At 42.1% G+C, this 21,411-nt stretch overlaps 4 protein-coding genes across 4 annotated transcripts in view; 2 read left to right on the top strand and 2 right to left on the bottom strand.

The window, feature by feature from the left end:
* Positions 1-1,645: 1,645 nt before the first annotated feature.
* LOC109472598 (fibrinogen C domain-containing protein 1-like) lies at positions 1,646-5,312 on the top strand. Its single transcript, XM_019772394.1, has 4 exons — positions 1,646-1,834; positions 2,449-2,544; positions 3,270-3,353; positions 3,699-5,312. Exons 1-4 carry the CDS (start codon positions 1,699-1,701, stop codon positions 4,472-4,474), a joined length of 1,092 nt encoding a protein of 363 aa, XP_019627953.1. The 5' UTR covers positions 1,646-1,698; the 3' UTR covers positions 4,475-5,312.
* Positions 5,313-6,661: 1,349 nt separating this feature from the next.
* On the bottom strand, positions 6,662-10,969 carry LOC109472601 (REM2- and Rab-like small GTPase 1). The gene is made up of 6 exons (XM_019772396.1): positions 10,709-10,969; positions 10,144-10,289; positions 9,441-9,572; positions 8,944-9,080; positions 8,060-8,210; positions 6,662-7,297 (listed from the first exon to the last, which is right to left on the bottom strand). The coding sequence occupies exons 1-6, from the start codon at positions 10,830-10,832 to the stop codon at positions 7,184-7,186; spliced, it is 804 nt and encodes a 267-aa protein (XP_019627955.1). The 5' UTR covers positions 10,833-10,969; the 3' UTR covers positions 6,662-7,183.
* A 140-nt stretch (positions 10,970-11,109) lies between these two features.
* LOC109472604 (F-box only protein 42-like) lies at positions 11,110-18,241 on the top strand. Its single transcript, XM_019772400.1, has 8 exons — positions 11,110-11,546; positions 12,141-12,392; positions 12,991-13,102; positions 13,526-13,678; positions 14,745-14,841; positions 15,086-15,142; positions 15,590-15,706; positions 15,989-18,241. The coding sequence occupies exons 1-8, from the start codon at positions 11,402-11,404 to the stop codon at positions 17,186-17,188; spliced, it is 2,133 nt and encodes a 710-aa protein (XP_019627959.1). The 5' UTR covers positions 11,110-11,401; the 3' UTR covers positions 17,189-18,241.
* Positions 18,242-18,891: 650 nt separating this feature from the next.
* LOC109472592 (tripartite motif-containing protein 2-like) overlaps positions 18,892-21,411 on the bottom strand; it is a 21,196-nt gene continuing 18,676 nt past the window's right edge. Inside the window, exons 11-13 of the mRNA XM_019772380.1 lie at positions 20,018-20,513; positions 19,558-19,827; positions 18,892-19,179 (exon numbers count right to left, since the gene is read on the bottom strand). Of these exons, the coding sequence (XP_019627939.1) occupies positions 18,892-19,179; positions 19,558-19,827; positions 20,018-20,513 (1,054 nt within the window). The remainder of the gene's footprint in view (positions 19,180-19,557; positions 19,828-20,017; positions 20,514-21,411) is intronic.

The following is a 21,411-nucleotide window of genomic DNA, read 5'->3' as shown; positions in this document are numbered from 1 at the left end:
ACACGTTAACTTCTGTTTTTAAACAATACATCACATGGATTACAATTAAGATATCAAGACGCAGTATCCACACTATATATCACTGTGTTAAGCTGTCTGAAAAAGGGTAACAATGATAGAATATAAACAAATCTGACACTAAACTCGAAGGTTGTTAAAAAAAACTGCTGAACAAGACGATCACAGTTACATGTACTAATCTTAATTGGTTTGCAATCATCTTTCTGAACCCCGAGGTTTTTTGATTACTAATTTTGGTATGCCGCCTGGCGATGTGCTGCTGAAGTGCAGGTTTGCTGGCTGCTGAGACACCGCAAGTAGGACGGTGCCGAAGTGCGACTGGAGGTGATACAAAAACACTGTGGGACCAGTCCACGTTACAAAGGAACAAACTGAAGAGTAGTAGGCCGCTACTATAATACTTTCAAAATAAAGGTACATATTTCTAAGAACTGCATATTGCCTTATGGGTGACATTTAGTGTCTCCATTGTCGGTGAAATTTGATGGTACTGAAATTGTGCGCATTTTACAATGTTTAGAACAGACCTAGGGCTGTTACAAAAACTTGATAAGGAGGCCGAAGGGGTGGAAGGTACAAAATCAGCTTTGGTTCCTTGTGACCAGATTTGTTCAGTGACTGAGGCAATTGCCAATTTTTGCAGCTTACTACACATTGATTTGATTCGTTGAATCCTTGAGAATGATAGATTGGAATATCATACATATAAGTTAATCCCCATGCATCTCCATAATGATATCTTTTGTTGGTGTCTTATAAGCTGATGTGGCGTGTAGTCGCAAGACACAATAATAAACTTTCATTCATTCATTCATTCATACAAAGTTGGTTGTTACCTTCGTCAGAGGGACTATGGAATCAGTCGGCCTTTTTGTGGATGACTGCGGATTTAGCGGAATAAAGTTGAAGGCATGGTTCCACATCCATGATTTTTGACAGGCAGATTACCATTGTTGAGGCCGAATTTAAGAACAAGTATGGGCTTCGTACGTCAATGCAGTGGATTATTTGTGTTCATATATAGAGAGAGACTATAAGGTTTGAACCACTCACAGGACCCCAACTCTTTTTGGTAAGGGCCGTCGGTCTGGACACAAGTTTGGTTCTTTACTGTGGACACAAGTTCGGTAACAAGGCTGGAAATTGAACCCAGAACCTCTTGTTTCTGAGCTCAACACGCTACCGTTTACGCCACACAACCCCACATGATACAAGCATGTATTTTAATGTGCCGCACGGGTGACTGTACTGTGTCTTTGTTTGAACAACGTACCTTTATCTTTTCGCTTGAGAATTTTACCGTCTGTCCTGAATGGGTATAACCAGCACGTCGGGCATACGGTATTTACAGCTTCAGGCCGCACGGGGGACTGTGTTCATTCGTTTTGGGTTGCCTAAGCTAATTCAGAAGATAACGACATACTGGAATAATTATCAGGCAATTTAGGTGGTGAGAGTGAATGAACCAAATTCGAAGATAAATATCACATTGATATGAAGTAAATAGAAATTTTATTCAAACTGCCCATACATTTTGGGCCTACCAAGATGACTGTTATCGTACATCGATATATTGATTTCTGTATACAAACAAAAGACGACTTCTCTTTCATGGTCATTTTAACACTTTTGTATAGCTCGTGCGACGTCTTCTCTTTTACTCTTACAAGATTCAAAATGCCTACCATGACCGTGTGGGTGTTGACCACAGCCCTGTTGTGGTCAGTTCAGTGGTCAGATGTAACAGGAGAAGGCCATATAGACCCGTTGACCTCGTCACTGTGCAGACTGCGGGAGGAGTGTACTCAGAAAGGTGAGAGAAGTTGCAATAATAAGGAAAGTCTTTTCCATATGGAACTGGCTCTTTTACATACAATAAACAAATAGATAAACGGTTAACCATTTAGTCCGTGTTCATGCATGTCTTTTTCTTCATATTCCAACATATAATCACAGACGTGGTGACGGCACACTCAAGTTTTTCAACTTATATTAATGCCGCCACCAACACAGGGGACAATACAATACTAATTTTCACCTGAGCTGTTAGTTAGGAAGTTAGGAAAGTCGTGTGAAGTGCATGCCTTTCCTAAGGACGCAAGCTTAAGATCGGTGGCATGTCAGGACTCGAACCCGGGACCTCTTGGCTCCGAATCGAGCACTCTGCCGCTACGCCACACGACCCCCGAAATACTTCCATCTGGAAGTTGGTGATTCACTACAAATCCAAAGTGATGGAGGCCTGGCGAAACTCTGTCTCGTACGTGCATTCGCCACGCTATTTTACGCGAACCGTATATTTATACGTATTGTCTATAGAAGCTACTTGAAGAAGAGATGTTAATCATACTTCATTTCAGTCGAGGATAAGAAAAGACAATTGACTATCTGGATGTCTTAACTTCATCAACGTTCTCTCCATTTTAGTAAACGTTGAAGACTTGGAACACGACGAACTAGGAACTCCACAGGCGATCTGTGTAGACTTTATGGAATTGTTGGAGAAACACGACGTAGATTGCGGTAAACATTGATGCATGTTATTGTTTTAGAAAAGCAAAGAACATTGCATTTGACTGTTGTAATGCCATGTTAACCAAATGTTGCCAATTGGAACCTACACGCGCGGGCGTCCACCCCTGAATCCCTGAACAGTAAACAACTGACTACTGTTGAGATGTACCCCCGTGTGCTTTTGTATGTAGACCCCCTCCCCCCCCCCGTGGACACATTGTTAATAGATGGTAAGTTCGAACGTTGAGCTCACTAGTTTGTGATTGTCTGTGATTGTCTGTGAAAGAGACTTAAAACATAGTTCTCTTCGGAGCTTGCGACTGTATACTACCTGATCATGATCTCAGAGAACTTTAAGTTAAACTTTGTAAACAGAGCAATCTCCCTCTGGGATGTCATTCGTATAAAGCCCTCTCCGTCAGCTGCTTCGAAAACAAACGTTAACTCTGGACACTGCTCGATGACAAATACTTGATGATAAATAAATGGTAACTGCCGTTAACGTTTAGTCATTTGTTTAACCTTTTATATAATTATGACCACGTAAATTTCATAATGAAGGAAACTTTTTTGCCAAACTTATTTTATTCGCACGCCCACGTCAGTTTGTGGTTCCCAGAGGATGTCATCCATTTAATAAAATCGAGATGGCCTAATTGACCGGTACACATAACACTTGGAACAGGGCCTTTAGGATGAGTGAGTTATACTTTTTTTCTCTACCATTATAATAGAAACACTGGAGGACCCTGGAGTAAAGCCAGCTGACGTTGAACGGACACTGGAGCTACAATACACCGATAAGGAACGCGAACAACGTGAGTTAGGTTATGAACCAGTTTAAACTGTAACACAAGGGTTTGAACTTACCAACGTTTTTACTGTACATTGTCAACTCCTGTCTTTGTCAAGGAATGAGAAATCCATCGCTTCCGTGACGTCACGTTATGCAAATGTCTCGGTAAAAGTCTGTGTCGCCTCCCGTCTTTGTTGAGTCACCTGTGTCAGCTGCATAACGTGACGTCACGGAAGCAGTGGATTCAGAATTATTGAATAAAAAATCAATTTAATATACCATTATAAAGGATTTTTTAAATCAAGCAAATAGAATCTCAAGACGCGTTCAAATATTTGTCGGTAACGAGGCCATTACTATTTTGCAGCACCGACATCTGAAAAAGGCAAGGAAAACAACGGTGACCTCGGCTACAAACCTCATCCTATAGACAACCCTGGACAACAATTCAGCGGCAATGATCAGGAGCGAATGAACCAATACCAGGACTGCTCTCATATCTATACTGCTGGTTCAACAACCAATGGCGTTTACTTTATCAAACCTGTTAACGTTAGGGATAAGCTCTCTGTATACTGTGATCAGACCACAGATGGGGGAGGGTGGACGGTCATACAGAGGAGGTTTAACGGGTCCCTCGAGTTTTACCGCTTCATTGATGCATACCGAGACGGGTTTGGGAACTCTAGTGGCGAGTATTGGCTAGGGTTGGACAACATCCACCACATCACTGCCCAGACCTCTTACGAACTGTACATTGAGCTCAAAGATTGGCAGGGAAATGTCAAGTACGCTAAATACTCCACATTCTCAGTTGGTCCCGGTAATAATTACACGTTGGCTATCGATGGATACAGTGGAACAGCCGGGAATGGTATGGATCTAAACAGTGGTCTCAACTTCACCGCTCGCGGGTCGGACCCGGAAGCGATCTTAGATATTTCAATGGCACAGTTCTATGGTGGCGGCTGGTGGTACTTTTGGTTAGGATCCCATAGTAATCTGAACGGTCCGTACTTCCGAGATACGGACGGGTTTAACAGCGACAGCGGAAACGGTCCGGGAGTTCTTTGGTCTCCTTTTCACGATAACGTGTACTATTCTCTAAAAGAGACCAAGATGATGGTCCGCCCCAAAGGCTAGGCAGACCTATGGGGGATAATTAAGAATCTGAAAGTATCAAGTGTTACATCTATGGTACATTTGATATTAAACTTAACACCACAAAAAAGCTTGGTTTTAATTAAACCAATCAATTCTGACCCCTTCACTGAACAAGATTTATATAGCTTGCTTACAAATGTGTATATTCTATTCGGTCAGTAAGTCACATAAAATCAATTACAGAAAGACAGGTAATATAATCACGCAAATGCTAAAGGACGACCACCTCCTACATGAAGTTATCCCTTTTCCTAGATCCTCAACTACTGGACGTTCATTCAGAATTAGAAACAAAAACATCATCTCCATCCCCCAGCAAGAACAAAAAGACTACAGAACTATTTCCTATATATAAGTCGATCAGACTCTATACTCAGGCTGTATAATCTGAATGGTACAAGATTCTTGATTGTATTTCAAAACAGTCCATATTCCGGTTCCATATTCCGATTTTTATCCCGATATATTGTTACTGTAGTACTATAGCTTGCGGCATTAATTATAACTGACAATATTATTAATATGAAAATATTATTGAGGAGTAAACGTGTAAAACCTTTAAATAGATGTATGTGACCGATTGCCTTATATACGTAACCGATTATCTTATACGGGCCCGATAACCTATAACTACTGTATCTGTGTCTAAAATTCTACTAGAGTACGCTATATGTAATATTTTAACAAAACATGTTTTGTGCTTTTGTAAAAGATCAGCGTACTTCAGTCTCCTGTCAAAGGCTTCTGCGACACTGTACCTTGTGGTAGTTGAATAAACCAGTCATATATGTTTGGTATGTCTATTGTTGATATTGTATGTGTGTACAAATGTATGTACTATGTATGTAATATGTATGTACATGTGGTCACGCGGCCGGACTCCCTTGGCCAATTTTACTCTCTCGAATTCTACGATCCGTATTCCCGTACAAAGGCCTGGTGGAGGCCACTTCTTGTGTGTGTTTACAAAGCGACAAGGACCTTGGGGCCAGAGACGGGTTTTTAGCAATTTAGGGGCCGCTTTGAACACTTGGAACAGACATCAAGTTCAATATAGCTTAATCCACCACAGGACAACAAGTTTTTTTCATACTTTTTATGCAATTATTAGCAAAAATACTATTAGGTACTTTCATTCTTCCACATTACATGTATTTTTTATATAACTTAAACACTAACAGACTAATGACAAAAAATGTAATAAATAGATGTTTATTTTCAGACATTTATTTGGTACATTTGAAAAAAAAAGTCAATTCTGTTATTATTCAAAGGCAAAATACCATATGTTTGTTCACACATCCCTGACAATAATGTATACAATCACTGTGAATAGAATTTCAAAACTTCCTTACAACACAGAGTGCCATCAGTTTAGTGTATACAGTATTGTCGCAAATTCAACATCTTTGGTAGGTTTAACAATTTTATCTTCATTGCAATTAAGGACAATTAATTGCACAGTAATCACGATAGAGTACATTGAAAGTATGTCTAAGAATCTTTTCCATAGAGAAGCATATCCACATGTATAACTACAGTGAATAGACCATTTGAGAAGTGCAAACTTTGCAAAATGCAACATAATGCATAAGTTTCATCTATACAGTGTTACATATTTTGAATCTTCCATACTTATGTCTAGTAATAGATTTTCATATTGCCACATCATCGTCTGTGAACTGTATCAGACAGATATCATTACATATATCTATGATAATTATTCAATAATCAATTTCTGTCAACGTTTGAAACATCTTTGTTCATCTGAATTTATGAATCCATGTTCCTCTTGCACTTATTTGGTCCTGTACTATTGTATATATCCATGTAAATTTGGGTAAGTCCAATTTCTTGTGTTCGAAATTGCAGTTCAAACTTTCAGTTTCATAATATGTAATACTGATATGTATTTCGGGTAAGATTTTTAAATTCATATTTATTGCTGTGACCATTCCAGCACAAAATCAATTCAGACCACAAAAAAATGTATCTATGCCTATGGCATACATGTAGATAAATGAATTACAGTAAGTAATGATCTTGACACATTATTAAGTAATGGAGACTGTCAAGAAAAAAGTCCCTCACTACGAAAAATATATCATTGACTGTAACCACACATTTTCAATATAAAACAATATATATAATGCACATTCTAAGTTTTATTATTTAGTTGTTAACACATAGCCACGAAATCATAATTCTTATTTATTCAATGGTTCGGCTGTCCAACCAGCAAGGGGCTACAATCATAATAAATATAATCCTGTTCATTTGAAACTCACTTGATAATACATGCAATTATAATTACATCATTGAAAATGATATTAACAATATAATCAATTGCACTCAAATCACTTAACAATACTAGTAGTATATCACACTTTTTGGGTGATTGTCAGAGACTGTACATACAATCATGTGATGACATTTGATAACTTTGCATGTATGTACATGTATTACCATATATCGATTTGATAGCACAAGACTTACATGTACGTACAATATACATGTAGATTGTATCGGGGGCGCAAATATTTTCTATTCGACCAAAGAGAAGTTACATTTGAGTCAAATTTAACTGCGAACCAAGCCCAGACCTACACCTGAACAATGAGCAGCAGTGTTCAGGAGGCCATATATTTCAGCGTTGTGTGACAGATGATTTTTCTAATGATATAACAGTTAGATGAAGGATATCTTGGGTTCCCCTGTGTAGTCTGGAGGTCGGTAGATCCCCGCTGCTATCTGGTCGTGTCTCCACAAGTGTTCACAGATACTATTCAAGAACTGGGCCACCTAAAAACAGCAATGAACAGCTCCATTAAGTCATGTTAGGCCATGTTGATTTGATTATATGGATGACATCCGCGCGCGCATGAATTTTCGGCCGTTTCCAAAAAAAAAGAAAGTTTTCAACCATACTGTAAATCGTACAAAACAGTTGCAAAACGAGCAAAAATATACCGTAAGTTACATATAAAAAACCATACCAATGTCGTAGAATGCCAAAATCCAACGAAAAAAGACGAAATTGTAAAGAAATGAACTTGAAGACTAGATTATTCGCCAAACCATATTCTGTCCCATTTGTTCAACCCTCATGACCACTTAGATTTCATAATAAAAACAACTTTTTTTTTGTCAAAACTTTTTTTTTATTCGCACGCACGCATCAGTTTTGGGGTTCCCGGAGGATGTCATCCATATAATCAAATCAACATGGCCTTATAATCAAAAATAAATATAGACATACATAGGACATAGGAGTTCTGATGTGCAACGTCAAAATTGTTCTGCTTGCTGATTCTGAATGTGAAGGAGCTTTAGTTAGATTGACATCCTCTCAGATTGAACGTAAACCAGGGGTTCTCAAGTTTTACAAGCACTGAAAACTAGGTGTTACTGCCTCACCGTACACTCTATGTGTTACTGGTGATGGTTCACTGTGTACTGAAGCTGCTTAGGTGATACTGGTTCATGCTGTATATACACACTGCATTATTTGTAAATTGTATGTTGTTTTTGTATGAATAAAGGAAAAAAAAGAAGAATTGTAACCTCCATGATCCCTGCCCGGCCGTCCAGAGCTTTCCCGTCAGGCGTCCGCGGTCCGTCCACGTTACGGATCATCAGCACCGGGACCTTCCAGCGATGCTCAAACTCACGGATATCCCGCGTGGGCACCTCGTTATGTAACGTCTGGTCGTATCTACAAAGTTTAGAGTTAAGGTCTTGTATGGGGGTGGGAGGTTAGAATAGCCACAGTAGCCATGTAATACATGCAGGGCTCAAATTCCTTTTTTCTGCATACCAGCACTGGTGCAGGAAACACTGAAAAATCATCTGTTATGTAACGTCTGGTTGTATCTGCTAAGTCTACAGTTAAGAGCTTGGAGCCAGGGGGGGGGGGACAGAATACAAGTATGCCACAGTTTATCAAATACATGTATACCCAAAGAGAAAATAAGAAGGAAAGATATAGCAAAAAATTGTGCATTTCGCAGGTTAGGGGTCAGAGAAAGACTCCCAATTCACAATCCATGTATCAAGCATGAGTTTCAGAGTCACAGGTAAGAAAAGAACATGTAGGCTTAGTGCTTTCTGTGCTTCATGTCCAATTCATGTACTTGTTTGTATTGCTTTTGCCCTGTGTTATTTCTTGTATTTAGAAGATGTAAAGTCAACACAATAGAAGTATTTCAGAACTATTTTATTTTTGTGTACTTCTGCTATGTTGATTGGTTGGAATAAAAAAAAGAAAGATAAGCAAAAAAAATATGTAACAAAATAAAACCACACTGTAGTGCACAAGCAGCGATAAGTCATATATAAGATCAAAACTACACTTTAATAATAATAATGCTTGCGCAGAAAACATTGACTGGTGGATTAACTACTAGTAATTGTTTATTTGATTAGAAAGTTCTTCCTTGATAGGATACTTTGTCCCGACCACCAGCCTGAGAATGGACTCGGAAGATTCCACTACGCGGGACATGAGGTGGGGCAGGTCCTCAAAACTGGAGCGGTCGGTGAAGGAGAAAAGGAACAGTACAGCATCCACCTTGTCTTTACACGCCTGAAAACATGTGCAACAAAGTTTCATAATTGATGCATTTTCTTGTAATCTCTAATGTACTGTCTCAGTCTGTCTACTTGATATATATATAATAGTAATAGAGCTGTCTACCTAAAGCCCTCATAAAGAATTCAGAACTTTCCCTTGAACAACGGCCGATCAAGATGAGCTTACGTACGGGTTCAGACCAGATGTAAGCCATACCTACCTTTCGATATGAATCAAATCAAACTTGAGTTAAATTTGAGTCAAAATTGACTCAAATTTCAATGCCAACCACTCCCCTACCTACTCCCACGTTTAAACATATCTTGTAATGTTTAACAATTATTCCAAGGCAAGAAACAATTTACCACTCACAGGTAAAATGTGGTCAAACTTCTTGAGAGCCTGCTCCCCGGCATCCCAGAAGTGCAGTTTGAACATGATGACCTTTTCTCTCTGTACCAGCTTGGCTGGCCAGTACAGGACTGTAGTCTGGATACCAGGTGTCTGGGGGAAAAAATCACATGTTTTTACAGAGGTGTTGTATTGGGTGGGACTGTCTGTGGGTTTGTGACTTCTGTATGCTAATGTCCATGAGAGATAGCTGCTAGTACAGGAAGAGTGGGGGGATATTTGACTGTGTGATTAAGCCTAAAAGTGACACTGCAGGCAAGTATAATTGCACATGTGTGGTAGAACAGATGGGGAGCAAGGGTCTACTCTTATGCTTAGGAAAAAAATTTTTTTCCTGTTTCTAGACCGACCCTATCTTTTTTATGGGTGGATGCCTGCAAGGGACATAAAATTTTCGAGCTGATTGACCTTTTCTAGCTCCATGAGATCTGACACCTGAGTAATGAAACGTTGTACAATATGGGTTTTCCAACTTGTAAGTGTCCTCATGCAAGTTTAACATTACTTATGTTTACTGTATCGTGAGTTGGGTCACCAGAGATCGCCAAAGGCTAATGAAAAAAAAAATTCAAAAGAGATAATCTCTAACAATGTTACCTACCAACCCTAATTTTCTCAGGACTGAAACAGGAAACACAACATTTTTCGTAGGCCTTATACTCACCTCCTGGTGTGTAGGTGGGACTTCTATCCCCGCCAGTTTGGCGACTGTTGCCGTCTTGCCGACGCCTGACTTCCCAGCCAGGTAGATCTTATAGGAGACCATCTCTGGGTCCTGCTGGGGAGACAGGCTGGGACGCTCCAACAGACCTGCAGAAATTACTCTGTTTTTATCTTTATCCAACATTCACCTAGCAAACCGCCTTTAGCACGATACACCAGTTTTGTATGTTGAAACTTACAACATGAGTAAGACCATACTACAAGGTTTGAACAGTCACAGTCACATTGGGAGGACCTGGCCCTGCTCTTCCAGTGCAGTGGGATCATTACCAAACGTGCTAGAGGTGTGGTGTGGTTCTCCGATTTACGTCCCATCCAACTTTCCAAGAGGACAAGTGATGCTGGATACTCGTTTTTACCATGTTTTTACCTTGCAAAATCAAGTGATCAAATGTATATTAGTGACTTGAGCTTGTTGCTGGAAGTGTTTTACATGTAGATGTACATGCTGAGCAGCTGTGCGTCTAAGCCCCCCTCCCCCTTATACCACCTGCACGTTTCCTCACCGAAAATCCGGCGCCTGTTCCTCCTGAGAATCCCGGCGAGGTACTCGCGTCCCTCCGGCGTCTTGTACCACTCGGGGCTGATCAGGGCGCCCGGAGAAACCAACGACGTCACCGGGGCAGACATTTTACATCATTTTCACAACCGACCTGAAAAATTCGAAAACTTCGGGCGCCATTTTGTTTGAACCAATGGAATCATCCAATCTGAATGAGGTATCCCCAATTTATTTTTAACTACTACTTCTTACAATCAAAAGTTTGATCATCTAAGACTATCAAAACATTAATCTAAATCATTAATATCTTTACATATACTTGCGTTTTCGTGGTTTCTTTCTTCAATTTTATTCATTGGTTATTTAATATAAAACCTTTATGACATCCCCGCTTAGAAATGTGTACGTCCAGATCCCGCTATGCTTTGCGGTGAGATGTGAAAAGATACAGTTTCGTAGTCACTGCGTCGTAAATTTTCGAGTTTTATGAGGTGTAAAAGACAGCTATTGTTGCGTCACAGTGATTTTTTAATCCCAGCTAGACTTTTCTCTGCACAAGAGAAAATAACAGTGTCATCAGTGTTACAGACGTGGTTTTGTAGCCTAATTTGCAGTGAAGACGGCGAAAACGCCCCCCTCCCCCTTAGCTCGCAGTATAGTAGTAGTGTATGGCGAAAATTCTCGCAAGCTGACAATAATGGACGACAGTGTCTCCTGTGGCGGTTTCTCGGTGAACGATCTCCCAGAGGAGCTACTGGAGCGGATCCTGCTGTTCCTGTCTCCGTACGGGGAGTACAAAACCGCCGCGCTGGTCTGTAAACTGTGGCGGAGACTTATCAAAGGTCGGTATGCATAAATTAAAAACGAGATACAGTGTCTACTTGACTGTACAATATATGAAGATGAACGTCAAGAGCTATTTGTTACTTTACAATAAGACAAGATATGTAAGAAAATGTCAAAGCAGGACACGTTTAAACACTTGATGTCATGAAAGAACGAATGTATAGCAGACAAACTATAACGTTAGTTATGTTTCCAAATGTTTCAAAAAAGGGAAGAAAGGGCAACTAACAGTTAAGAGTAGAGTAGCATCTACAGCCAATAAAGGACGTTAACATGTTAACATTAAATACTAGTGATAGGTAGTATATAGTGTTGTTGTAATGTATAGACTCCTAGCACTTAGCATTAGAATATATATAGCATTCCAGTATGCAATATTCATATTTTCTACTTCTACACAATACTAAGCAACACCCCTCGCGGTGCCTAGTGCTTAGGGGAGTGGTTCTTCCCCGGCGTGACCGGTGGTGGTGGTAAAAACAACAAGAACAAAAACAAGTGCAGTGACTATATACAGAAGTCGTCTCTATTTCAAGATTCCCACTGTAGTTTAGTGTAGTAACAGTAACAGTACCCTTCACTCCCTCCAGGTGTTAGCAAGCAGCACTACCAATCCTTCATCACCTCCATTGGTGAGGGAACCATCCAATGGCACACCATCCGCGGTCCCTCCCACCAACCACAGCCCGCGCCTCGCATCTCCCACAGCGCCTGTTACTATGACGACGACCAGGCCATGTACGTGTTCGGAGGAAGCTCCGTGGCCAATCCCAACACTTGTTTCAACGACCTCTGGAGGTTTGACCTGGCCAGTGAGGAATGGGTGAGACCACTGGCAGCAGGTAGGTACCAATTTAATACCAATCTTTCTAAGGGTCATTGAAAGTCACTGCCAGAGGTTGTATCTGCCACTGTTCTTAGCAGTCATTAATGACTAGAAATATCAGTAAAGCAGATTAGTGTACTGTTACTGTAATTAGTGTAAATCCATTTTTGTGTGTGGTAGGAAGGGGGTAGGGCTAAGGAAGATGTTTTATAAAGGGGGCAATACTATAGTATGTAATAGTTTGATAAAGTGAAAATGAATAATCTGATGTCTTATTCTAGCTGTGTGACATGAACCACAAATGTTTGAAAATTTCACTGTGTAAACCACAGACATTTGAATTTTTTCTTAGCAACAAACATTTTAAAATTTCAATGTTTCAAAATTTAAGTACAATGTATCTGTCACTTGATTTTTATCAGAATAATAAGGTCAAACAAAGTTCACTCTGTTGTTACATAATGCCTAATTTTTAGCAATATCTTGATCTTGATCCAAAAATGCCTTGTACATATATTATTGATGAATGTTTGCGCTCATTGACTTGTACATGTAATTCACGTAAATGTACAGTACTTTGTCCCACCATGTTCACCTTTGCCCGGGCTTGTCAGGTTCCTACCCCTCCCCCAAGGCCTGGGCGTCCCTGGTTCGGTACAAGCGCTGCCTGCTGCTGTTTGGAGGATGTGCTCGACCCAGCCCCTACCCCTACCACCAACCCGAGAGGTACAGCAGTGTTTCAAGTACAAGTCTCTGTGTTTCACCTACATTCTATAGCCTCTGTAGCAGGCTTATAGAACTGGGGGTTTGGTGGACTTCGGCTATATCCTGATTAGCCCAGTTCTAAACGGGGGTAATTCAACCAGGCCGTCTATGTTGTCTATATGCAATTAGAAAATAGCACATAAAAGCTCCCAAAAACCATGAAGACCCCCCAAACCACCTGTTTTTGGCATGCTATGGAGGCTATACATGTACATATTGTGTTTCCAATAACTCTCACACAGAAAACAAGACTTGCATGGCAAGATTATGACAGTGGGTATTTCTACCACATATACATATAGCAACATATAGTTATAGACCTTACGAAAGTCAATGTACTTTTGTTGTGTCAATAGATTTTTCTGTATAACATTTTTACCACAGGTACTTTGATGAGATCCACCTGTACACTCCTACAGACAACAGATGGAGCTATGTGGTGACCTCGCCCTCCCCCCCTCCTGTAGCTGGGCATGGGGCCAGTGTGATAGGAGACAGGATGGTGGTGATAGGGGGATCTCTCAGTCTACAGAGGAGGTGAGTAGGCGGTGGAGGGGGGGGGGGGCTAGATCAATTTCGCATCCACATAGCCTAGCGGCGACCAATGGGTGACCAGCATTCGGTGCCACGCCCACTTTGCGGGCGATTCCATTCGACAATGGGGTTGAACAGCATCCTACCGTACAGCGCGGTAGGTAATCTGAGTTGGAAATGTCAGATAAACAATGTAAGAATTGGCGTATTTGGGGTTAATGAAAATAATGCAAGTACCGAAGTAACGGGTTCCTTTCTCAGCACTCGGTACACAGAGGTGAGGCGGCTTCCGTCCTAGATCTCCAGTGCCGAAGTTACGTCAACATTTGGTGTCCAGAGTCGGCGGCTTCAGCACTGGAAACTCGGAATCGGCAAATTAAACCTTGTCTTTAAAAAGGGTATCGAGATGCTGCCGCTCATATTTTAGAGATCATACCGCCTGGGTAACAAAGTTTAATTGGGACAAGGTTATCGGCAGGACAGGACTGCAAGGCCTCTTTTCTTACATTTTCACAGACAAAGACTTGGCCTAAGATACTGTTCTGTACGCCGCGCGGCCGACGTAAGCACCAGAAGCCCAGTGCCAAAATGGTTTAACTCGGCTCGGTAGTTATTTTGCTCCAACTATTCAAAGACGCAGAATTTCAGAAAACAATTTACAAAGGTATCTTTTGAACAAGTTTAATAAACATCTCTTTCAACCATGTCTTGCTAAAGCGGGGGTTGTGGGTGTGGTCGAAATACTGCCCGCCTATTGGTCCCCGCTAGGCTGACTTGGATGGGAAACTGAGGTTCCGGGGGGGGGGTGATGATAGGGGGGTCGTCTAAGTCTACAGAGGAGGTAAGTAGGCGGGGGTGTGTGATAGGGGGGTGTCTCAGTCTACAGAGGAGGTGGGGGGGTTGTGAGTCTTGTAGCCATTTATATGTTTATATATATGAATGTGTTTGAGTAGGAATTAATAGAGCGGACCATATGTGAAGGTAAACATTTTGCATTTGCTTTGCAAACGTTACCTTTCTAGTTTATTATTATTACTCAAACTGTAACCGTATGATGTGTCCCTTCCAGGTCCAATGATGTCTGGGTGTTGAACCTACAGACCATGGAGTGGAGCATGCAGCAAGTGCAGGGTACACCCCCTCTCCCCAGGTTTGGACACACACAGGTACAACTATGTTTGCTAACTACATTTATTTCTCTATGCTGATTTTGTTTTGTTTGTTATGATTGCAGTATAATTTTGTATGTTTTATTTATTATCATTATTGCTAATAAAGTAATTATTACTATTGTTATTTTATGTTGCTGGACTCCAGGAAGAATAGTATGGAATTTACCATACTAATGGAGATCTAAAATGTAAAAGATCTAAGATGTAAAACATATATGTTGCTGCTGCTTTTTAACAGGTGGTTTTGGATGATGAAACTATCCTGATCATTGGTGGATGTGGAGGAGCCAATCAGGTGAGAACTGAGGGTTTGTTTATTCATTTATTTATGTAGATTTACCACAGTTACGTAAGGATTGACACAACAAGACTGGTGAGTATCACCTCTTAAAAGATGTCAAACCTGAGGCCAGACTGTAAGATTTGAACCACTCACTCCAGGAAGGTCCCCTGCATCTGTGACAACTTTGACAGGATCTTTAACATGCTTAAGATGTGGCTCTTCTTAAACATGTAGGATATCCGGCCTATGTCCTATCCGAGAGGACGTTCCTAACAGAACCTAGGTACTCATTTATATCTGAGTCAAGTGAGGAAATAGGTGTAAAGTACCTTTTTCAAGGACACAATAGTGGGGCCTGCCAGGGATAAGAAGCCAAAAAAAATTATATGCTTTGAGCCACAAGTCAAGCAGTGTAGGGTACAGTGACTGTATCCGTGACAGTGTTGTGTTCTCCTGCAGAACTTCAGTGATGCCTGGATGTTGAGGCTAGACACGACACCGTGGACCTGGAGTCAGCTGGGGGTGGACAACGAGAGCCTGGCTGCACCACACATCTGGTGTCATCCTGGCTGCAAGGTGAAGACTATTAATATAGTATTATATTCAGGCCTCGTAATTAACTTTCTTCCTATTGTCCCAGCACTGTCCCCAAAAGGAATTTCAATTGTTGCCAAGGTGAGCCAGGATGGACTGTCTCAACCTGTTTGTTTGGGAAGTATAGTATGATTTCAACTTGAAGTTTACAACAGGACGTGTGCCTCATATTATTACAAAAGGAGGTTATATGGTTATTCGTCATTGTTAATAACATACATAAAAAAAAAAACAAGTACAAAGTTGCCTTCTGTCCTTCCACAGGTTGGTAACTACGTGGTGTTCCTTAGTCAGGATCCCAACATGTCTAACATGTCCAGTCTGCACAACAAGCCATCACCACTGCGTCTGGAGACCCACCGCCACCCCTCCCTGCAAACCCTGCGCCGGCTGCCCCCCAGCTTCGACCCCAGCCAGTGTCCACATGGAACAAACGGGAGGGACGAGCGCCGGTGTGAGAACGGCGTACGGGGATCCTTCACGCGGCCTGTACGCACACTTTCGCCTCAGCCAGGGGCAAGTGGGCAGCAGGAGCATAGGTTACGATTCGGCCCGCGTGAAGCGAGGGACGTTACAGAACAGGGCGAGGCATCACGTAGTCTTCCAGCACAGCCTAGCACAAGTGGTCATCAACAACAAAGGTTACGTTTTAGTCCACGTGATGTAAAAGATGATGAAGAACCACGTGGGGCATGGGGAGGAGTTTCAGGAAGTATGTCCGAGGGAAAGAGACCAAACCTGCCCAACGGAAGTGTGTCCAAACAACCAAAGATGGACAGTCTACAACCACAGGCCGGAACGTCTTTTAGAAACCTAACACTACCACTACAAGGCAGTAACGGAAGAGGAGAGTTAGATAGAAATGTCAGCTCGCTGGCAGTGTTTAAGGTTAAATCTAGCAACACCACTTTGGGAAGCAGTAGTGAAATTGTTTCAAATGGTCAAGGTGTTGTTTCTAGAGGCAGAGGTCTTGGGGCAGCATCTCTTGAAGACAGAACGCCTGGTGCAAGTAGCAGTGAAAGTGGAAGAGAAGCTGTATCTCCTTCCCAGCCGGAGTCAGCCCCTGTTGGACGAATGGAAGACTGCGGATGCAGTTCTGACATGGCGAGTAAGGCTCAGCCCGACGCATCACGCTGTAACAACGGAAAGGTTGCCTCTTCCCTCCACAAATTCCGCTGCACGGATGTACCGCGAGACTGCCAAACCTGCATGGGGATGCACATGTACGTGTTGGACATCAGCGCCGCAAGGACCACGGGTCGAGTCCGCTGGTCCGAGATGCCGAGCAACGAGGGACTCTTCGCGCCGGAAGAGACGAGTCTCCACTCCATAGTGATGGGGAGGGGGGACGTGATAGTTTACGGAGGGATGGAGAGTGTACGCAGTAAGAGACAGACGGGAATTCGGTTAGGACTGGTGACAATGCCGAACAAGCTGTACAGACTCACAGCAAGACGGATATGATTTTCTGTCTTTTACTGCATTTTTTAAAATTCCTTTCAAGTACAATAAAACTGTTAACAGTTTACGGACCGCTTAACTTCTTTTGTTATTGTCGGAACAACTCTCAAAAGATTTTAACGTATTAAAATCTGCATAATCCTACACACATCAAAATTACGCGTACAAGCACCACATAATTTGGGATTGGGACTTAGGGGGATGGTATCTTCAATTTAATTTTTTACTCGGTGAACTTGAGGATAGTTGACGTTGCAGTCTTTTGTCAATATTTCAATACATTATTTGTACCTGTAACTCTTGATATGTAATTCATAATTGAATGTATATCTGAGATGTCAGAATGTGTTCAAATGTTAACAGTTACTAGTATAATGTGGTTGTCCTGTACTGAAGCAACTTTAGTTGGCTACCAATTTATTAATCATATATAATCTTATTGCATAAACCTGGCAGTATTGTTATCAATAACAGAGTTCCAGGGGGAAAAACATCAATTACTAACATGAAGCTATAATAAACCATACATACCTATACATGGCATATATAGAATATGTATGTATAGGTCTGATAACACTACAGAAAACTGCAAATGCACCAAGTCATGAATACATGGAAATAGCCAAATCTGTGTTACTTAATTAATTAGTCTTTGTTAAAATGGTTGATAATTGTTGTTGATTTGTAATATACACTGTGATATTACTCCAGACTTGCTGACAACACACTGTCAGAATAGCAAAGCTCTTTATTCAAAAACACTTGTTTAACAAGAGCCGACATTTCATTGACCGCCTGTCATCTTCATCAGGGTAATTATGATAGGTTATTGAGACATGAGGAAGATGACAAACATTTACTATCATGAAAGTTCATCTGTGTTGGTAGTTACATATTTAAAGTTGAAACTTTTGGTCCAACACAAAAAAAATTCTCACCTAGAGCTTTCGACCAGTCACTCTGGTCTTCCTCAGTAGACTGACCCAGTGAAGCTGAACAAGACTGAACAAGCCTATTTTTGAGAGGTGTGAAGGAAGCCATATACATCAGGGCCCATCACCCTTCATTGAACCGTGACGGGGGCCGACATCGTCTACCAGATACCTTTGACCCAGTGTTGACGTCACACTTCAAAGAAGCCATGTGACAAGCTTCACTGGGTCAGTCTACTGAGGAAGACTAGAGTGACTGGTCGAAAGATGAAGGTGAGAGAATTTTTTTGTGTTGGGCCAAAAGTTTTAACTTTAAACATGACAAACATTTGTTAAAACAGTGGTTCTTGTTGGGCAAATGGTTGTGCATGTGAATAAAGTACTTTCCTATTGAATAATCCACCGACCTGATGAAATTATTAAAGGACATGGAGTTTTGTACTCTTTGGTGCTACTGTTTTTTTGTTGTCGTTGAAAGGAAATCCATACAGTAGGTTAACATGTATACGCTTTGCTTTGAAGGCACTTAAAATAAATTTTACACAAAAATTCAAAGTGATTCTGTTATTTCTGTAATTATGTTCGAGCTTTTTTATGATCAGCTGTCAACTGCTAGATAATTATTTACGCATATTGAGCATTAGCAATAATTAATTGCATGCCTGATAATAAGTCGTAAGAATCTGTTTTAACGTAAAATGTAATTACATGTATGTCATATGTACATCCACCAGTTTGTACACCATGCATAGTCATGACATTTTTTATGACATGTTACTTATCATGATACTCCACCAGCAGTACGACCTTCTTGCCCTCGTCCAGCACCACGGCCCGTCCGTCCCGCGCGCTCGCCACGCAGCTGGGCGCCTGCAGCCCGTGTAGCAGCACCTCCCCGTGCCCTCCCGCGGGGTCGAACCGCTGGACCCGCCCGTTCTTCCCGTCCGCCACCACGATGTTTCCCGCCGGCTCCACGCAGACCCCCGCCGGCCGGTTCAGCTGGCCCTCCTCCCAGCCGGGCGTCCCGAACGTCAGCTGAACTTCACCCGATGGCTTCAGGATCTGGGAAGGAAAATTAATATTATTAGAATTATTATGTTTGCCTTCTGCGAAGGTTAACATATTATTTTTGCTTAGTTTCTTCTTCCTTCTGTTCTCCAAACAAATAAAGTCAATGACCTTGACCAGACGTCTGTCACCTTGGTAACTAGTACTGCATCTGTACCTTGACATTGTTGTACCACCAGTCGGCCAGTTTTAAGTCTTACCTTGACATTGTTGTACCACCAGTCGGCGAGTTTTAAGTCCTACCTTGACATTGTTGTACCACCAGTCGGCGAGTTTTAAGTCCTACCTTGACATTGTTGTACCACCAGTCGGCCAGTTTTAAGTCTTACCTTGACATTGTTGTACCACCAGTCGGCCAGTTTTAAGTCTTACCTTGACATTGTTGTACCACCAGTCGGCGAGGACGATGTCCCCGTTCCCGTTCACGGCGACGGAGTTCATACAGACCGGGGGCGGGGCTGTGACGTCGCGGTAACAGCTGAAGGACCGGACACGCCTGCCGCTGGGGCTGACGGTCAGCAGGACCCGCAGCTCGGTGTCCAGGATGACCACGCGGCCGGTCTTCGGACACACGGCCAGGTCGTGCGGGCAGTGCAGGCCAGAGCTGATGTCGAACAGGTGGTCGCCTTTTTCTGTGAAGGCCTGAAAAAGCATTTGCAGATTTAGTCTAACCTGGAATTAGGTCACTGTTGTTAGCTGTAGTCTGCTTCCAACTGGCATCACTTCTCTATCTATGAACTAAAAAGACTGGATTTTAGGCTAAATACATACCACTTGAGCGTAGTTGACAATTTATGATAGAAATAGATCGAATTCTTATGTTTCTACATGCCTTAACAGTTTTCTTGGCGCCGACTGCCGCAGAGGAACTCGTACACTGGACGTAGAGTTGTCTTCTGGAGGAGTCGAAAGCCATCCTGCCTGGCCTGACTACACTGTTCTTCTCCACTACAAGAATGTTGCGCTGGAACCTGCCTTCCTCGTCATAGACCCGTACTCTCTGTTTGGACCAATCAGAGACGAAGATCAGTCCGTCGTCAGAAACGGCCACGCCGGTTGGCTCATCGATACGACCTTCTGAGGACTCGTTCCCACCGACGGTTGTGACCTTCGCGCGGACGCGGATTTTTTCTTCGAGGCTAGGCTCCTCCGACGTGGTGATTGGTGACGGTACATTCTTGGGTGATGTTGCCAGTAACTCTTGTTCGATTTTTGGACCGGACGCGACTCTAGATCTTTTGCCAGATTTGGTCACGTTTTTATCTACCTTATCCTCGGGAACATCTTTATTTTCTACTACGATCTGCCCAAGACCTCCTGGCACCATACTCGGCGAGGCAAATTTCCGTCTCGTAAACGGTCGTCGCCTTTCCGAACGGTCGTCGCCTTTTGTCAGAACGGTCGTCGCCTTTCGGAGCGGTCGTCGCCATTTCCTAGCGATCGAACTTCAGTTCCGAATATCCGCGGCATGTTCGGGACTTCCCGGAGTTCTTGGAATGTGTGAATCGCACTCAGTCCATAACATGGCGACCGTAGGCGGGCCAGAAAAGTAACTTGTCTCCTCAACTGCTGATTTTATAAGATCAGCATACGATCCTAGGCCTGGATCTTCTCCAGCCTATTCTTGTTTCCCTTCGCCAACAAACTGAAGAAGGGTTCATATAATGCCGTTTATACAAATGACAAATGAATCTTCAACCAGAGACATTTGCTTCAACCAAAAACAAACATAGATTCCGTCCCTGTGCTATATTTCTCAATCCCTGTGGTATGTATTCCTTTCGTTTATGTTAAATTCATGTAGGATTAATAAAGGACCTGTTGTTTTAGAAGGGGGACAATGTCTTACTTTGACAGGAGTTTTGACAAACTTGTAAAGCTATTTTCATCCCGAAATGTCTATGTTTTGTTACCTTGCTGAATGTTAATACTTGACACATTCACCACTGCACTGTATGTAAATACGACACATTCACTGGGTAGCACATCAATGCCATGCTGGTGACAAGTGTGAAATGGCCTGCTATGCTGGGCAAGCACTGAGACAACAAAATAAAACCCGGCTGTGGTGGAGTTGTGAGTCAGTCAGTCAGGACATAATGTCCTTGGTCAGAGTAAATGCCTGCATGTGTGATGGTGCTTCCGAATGAATGTTTCTGAGTCAGACCATCCTGCAGCATTCATAAATTACATGCTCGCACAATGGGCTGTTCCAAAATAGCATGT

Source organism: Branchiostoma belcheri, unplaced genomic scaffold (genome assembly GCF_001625305.1).
Source record: "Branchiostoma belcheri isolate BF01 breed outbred unplaced genomic scaffold, Haploidv18h27 scaffold28, whole genome shotgun sequence".
NCBI classification, from domain to species: domain Eukaryota; kingdom Metazoa; phylum Chordata; class Leptocardii; order Amphioxiformes; family Branchiostomatidae; genus Branchiostoma; species Branchiostoma belcheri.
This window is presented reverse-complemented; position numbering and strand designations above follow the sequence as displayed.

What these genes read in the sequence shown, in the direction of transcription:
- LOC109472598 (XM_019772394.1), top strand. Translation starts at nt 1,699, where the DNA reads ATGCCTACCATGACCGTGTGGGTGTTGACCACAGCCCTGTTGTGGTCA. An exon ending in GAAACACGACGTAGATTGCG is followed by an intron (nt 2,545 to 3,269) that starts GTAAACATTGAT and finishes CCATTATAATAG; the next exon opens with AAACACTGGAGGACCCTGGA. An exon ending in CGATAAGGAACGCGAACAAC is followed by an intron (nt 3,354 to 3,698) that starts GTGAGTTAGGTT and finishes ACTATTTTGCAG; the next exon opens with CACCGACATCTGAAAAAGGC.
- LOC109472601 (XM_019772396.1), bottom strand. Translation starts at nt 10,832, where the DNA reads ATGTCTGCCCCGGTGACGTCGTTGGTTTCTCCGGGCGCCCTGATCAGC. An exon ending in AGGCTGGTGGTCGGGACAAA is followed by an intron (nt 8,211 to 8,943) that starts GTATCCTATCAA and finishes TAAACTTTGTAG; the next exon opens with ATACGACCAGACGTTACATA. An exon ending in GCCGGGCAGGGATCATGGAG is followed by an intron (nt 7,298 to 8,059) that starts GTTACAATTCTT and finishes TGCTGTTTTTAG; the next exon opens with GTGGCCCAGTTCTTGAATAG.
- LOC109472604 (XM_019772400.1), top strand. Translation starts at nt 11,402, where the DNA reads ATGGACGACAGTGTCTCCTGTGGCGGTTTCTCGGTGAACGATCTCCCA. An exon ending in GGTGAGACCACTGGCAGCAG is followed by an intron (nt 12,393 to 12,990) that starts GTAGGTACCAAT and finishes CGGGCTTGTCAG; the next exon opens with GTTCCTACCCCTCCCCCAAG. An exon ending in GGTGTCATCCTGGCTGCAAG is followed by an intron (nt 15,707 to 15,988) that starts GTGAAGACTATT and finishes GTCCTTCCACAG; the next exon opens with GTTGGTAACTACGTGGTGTT.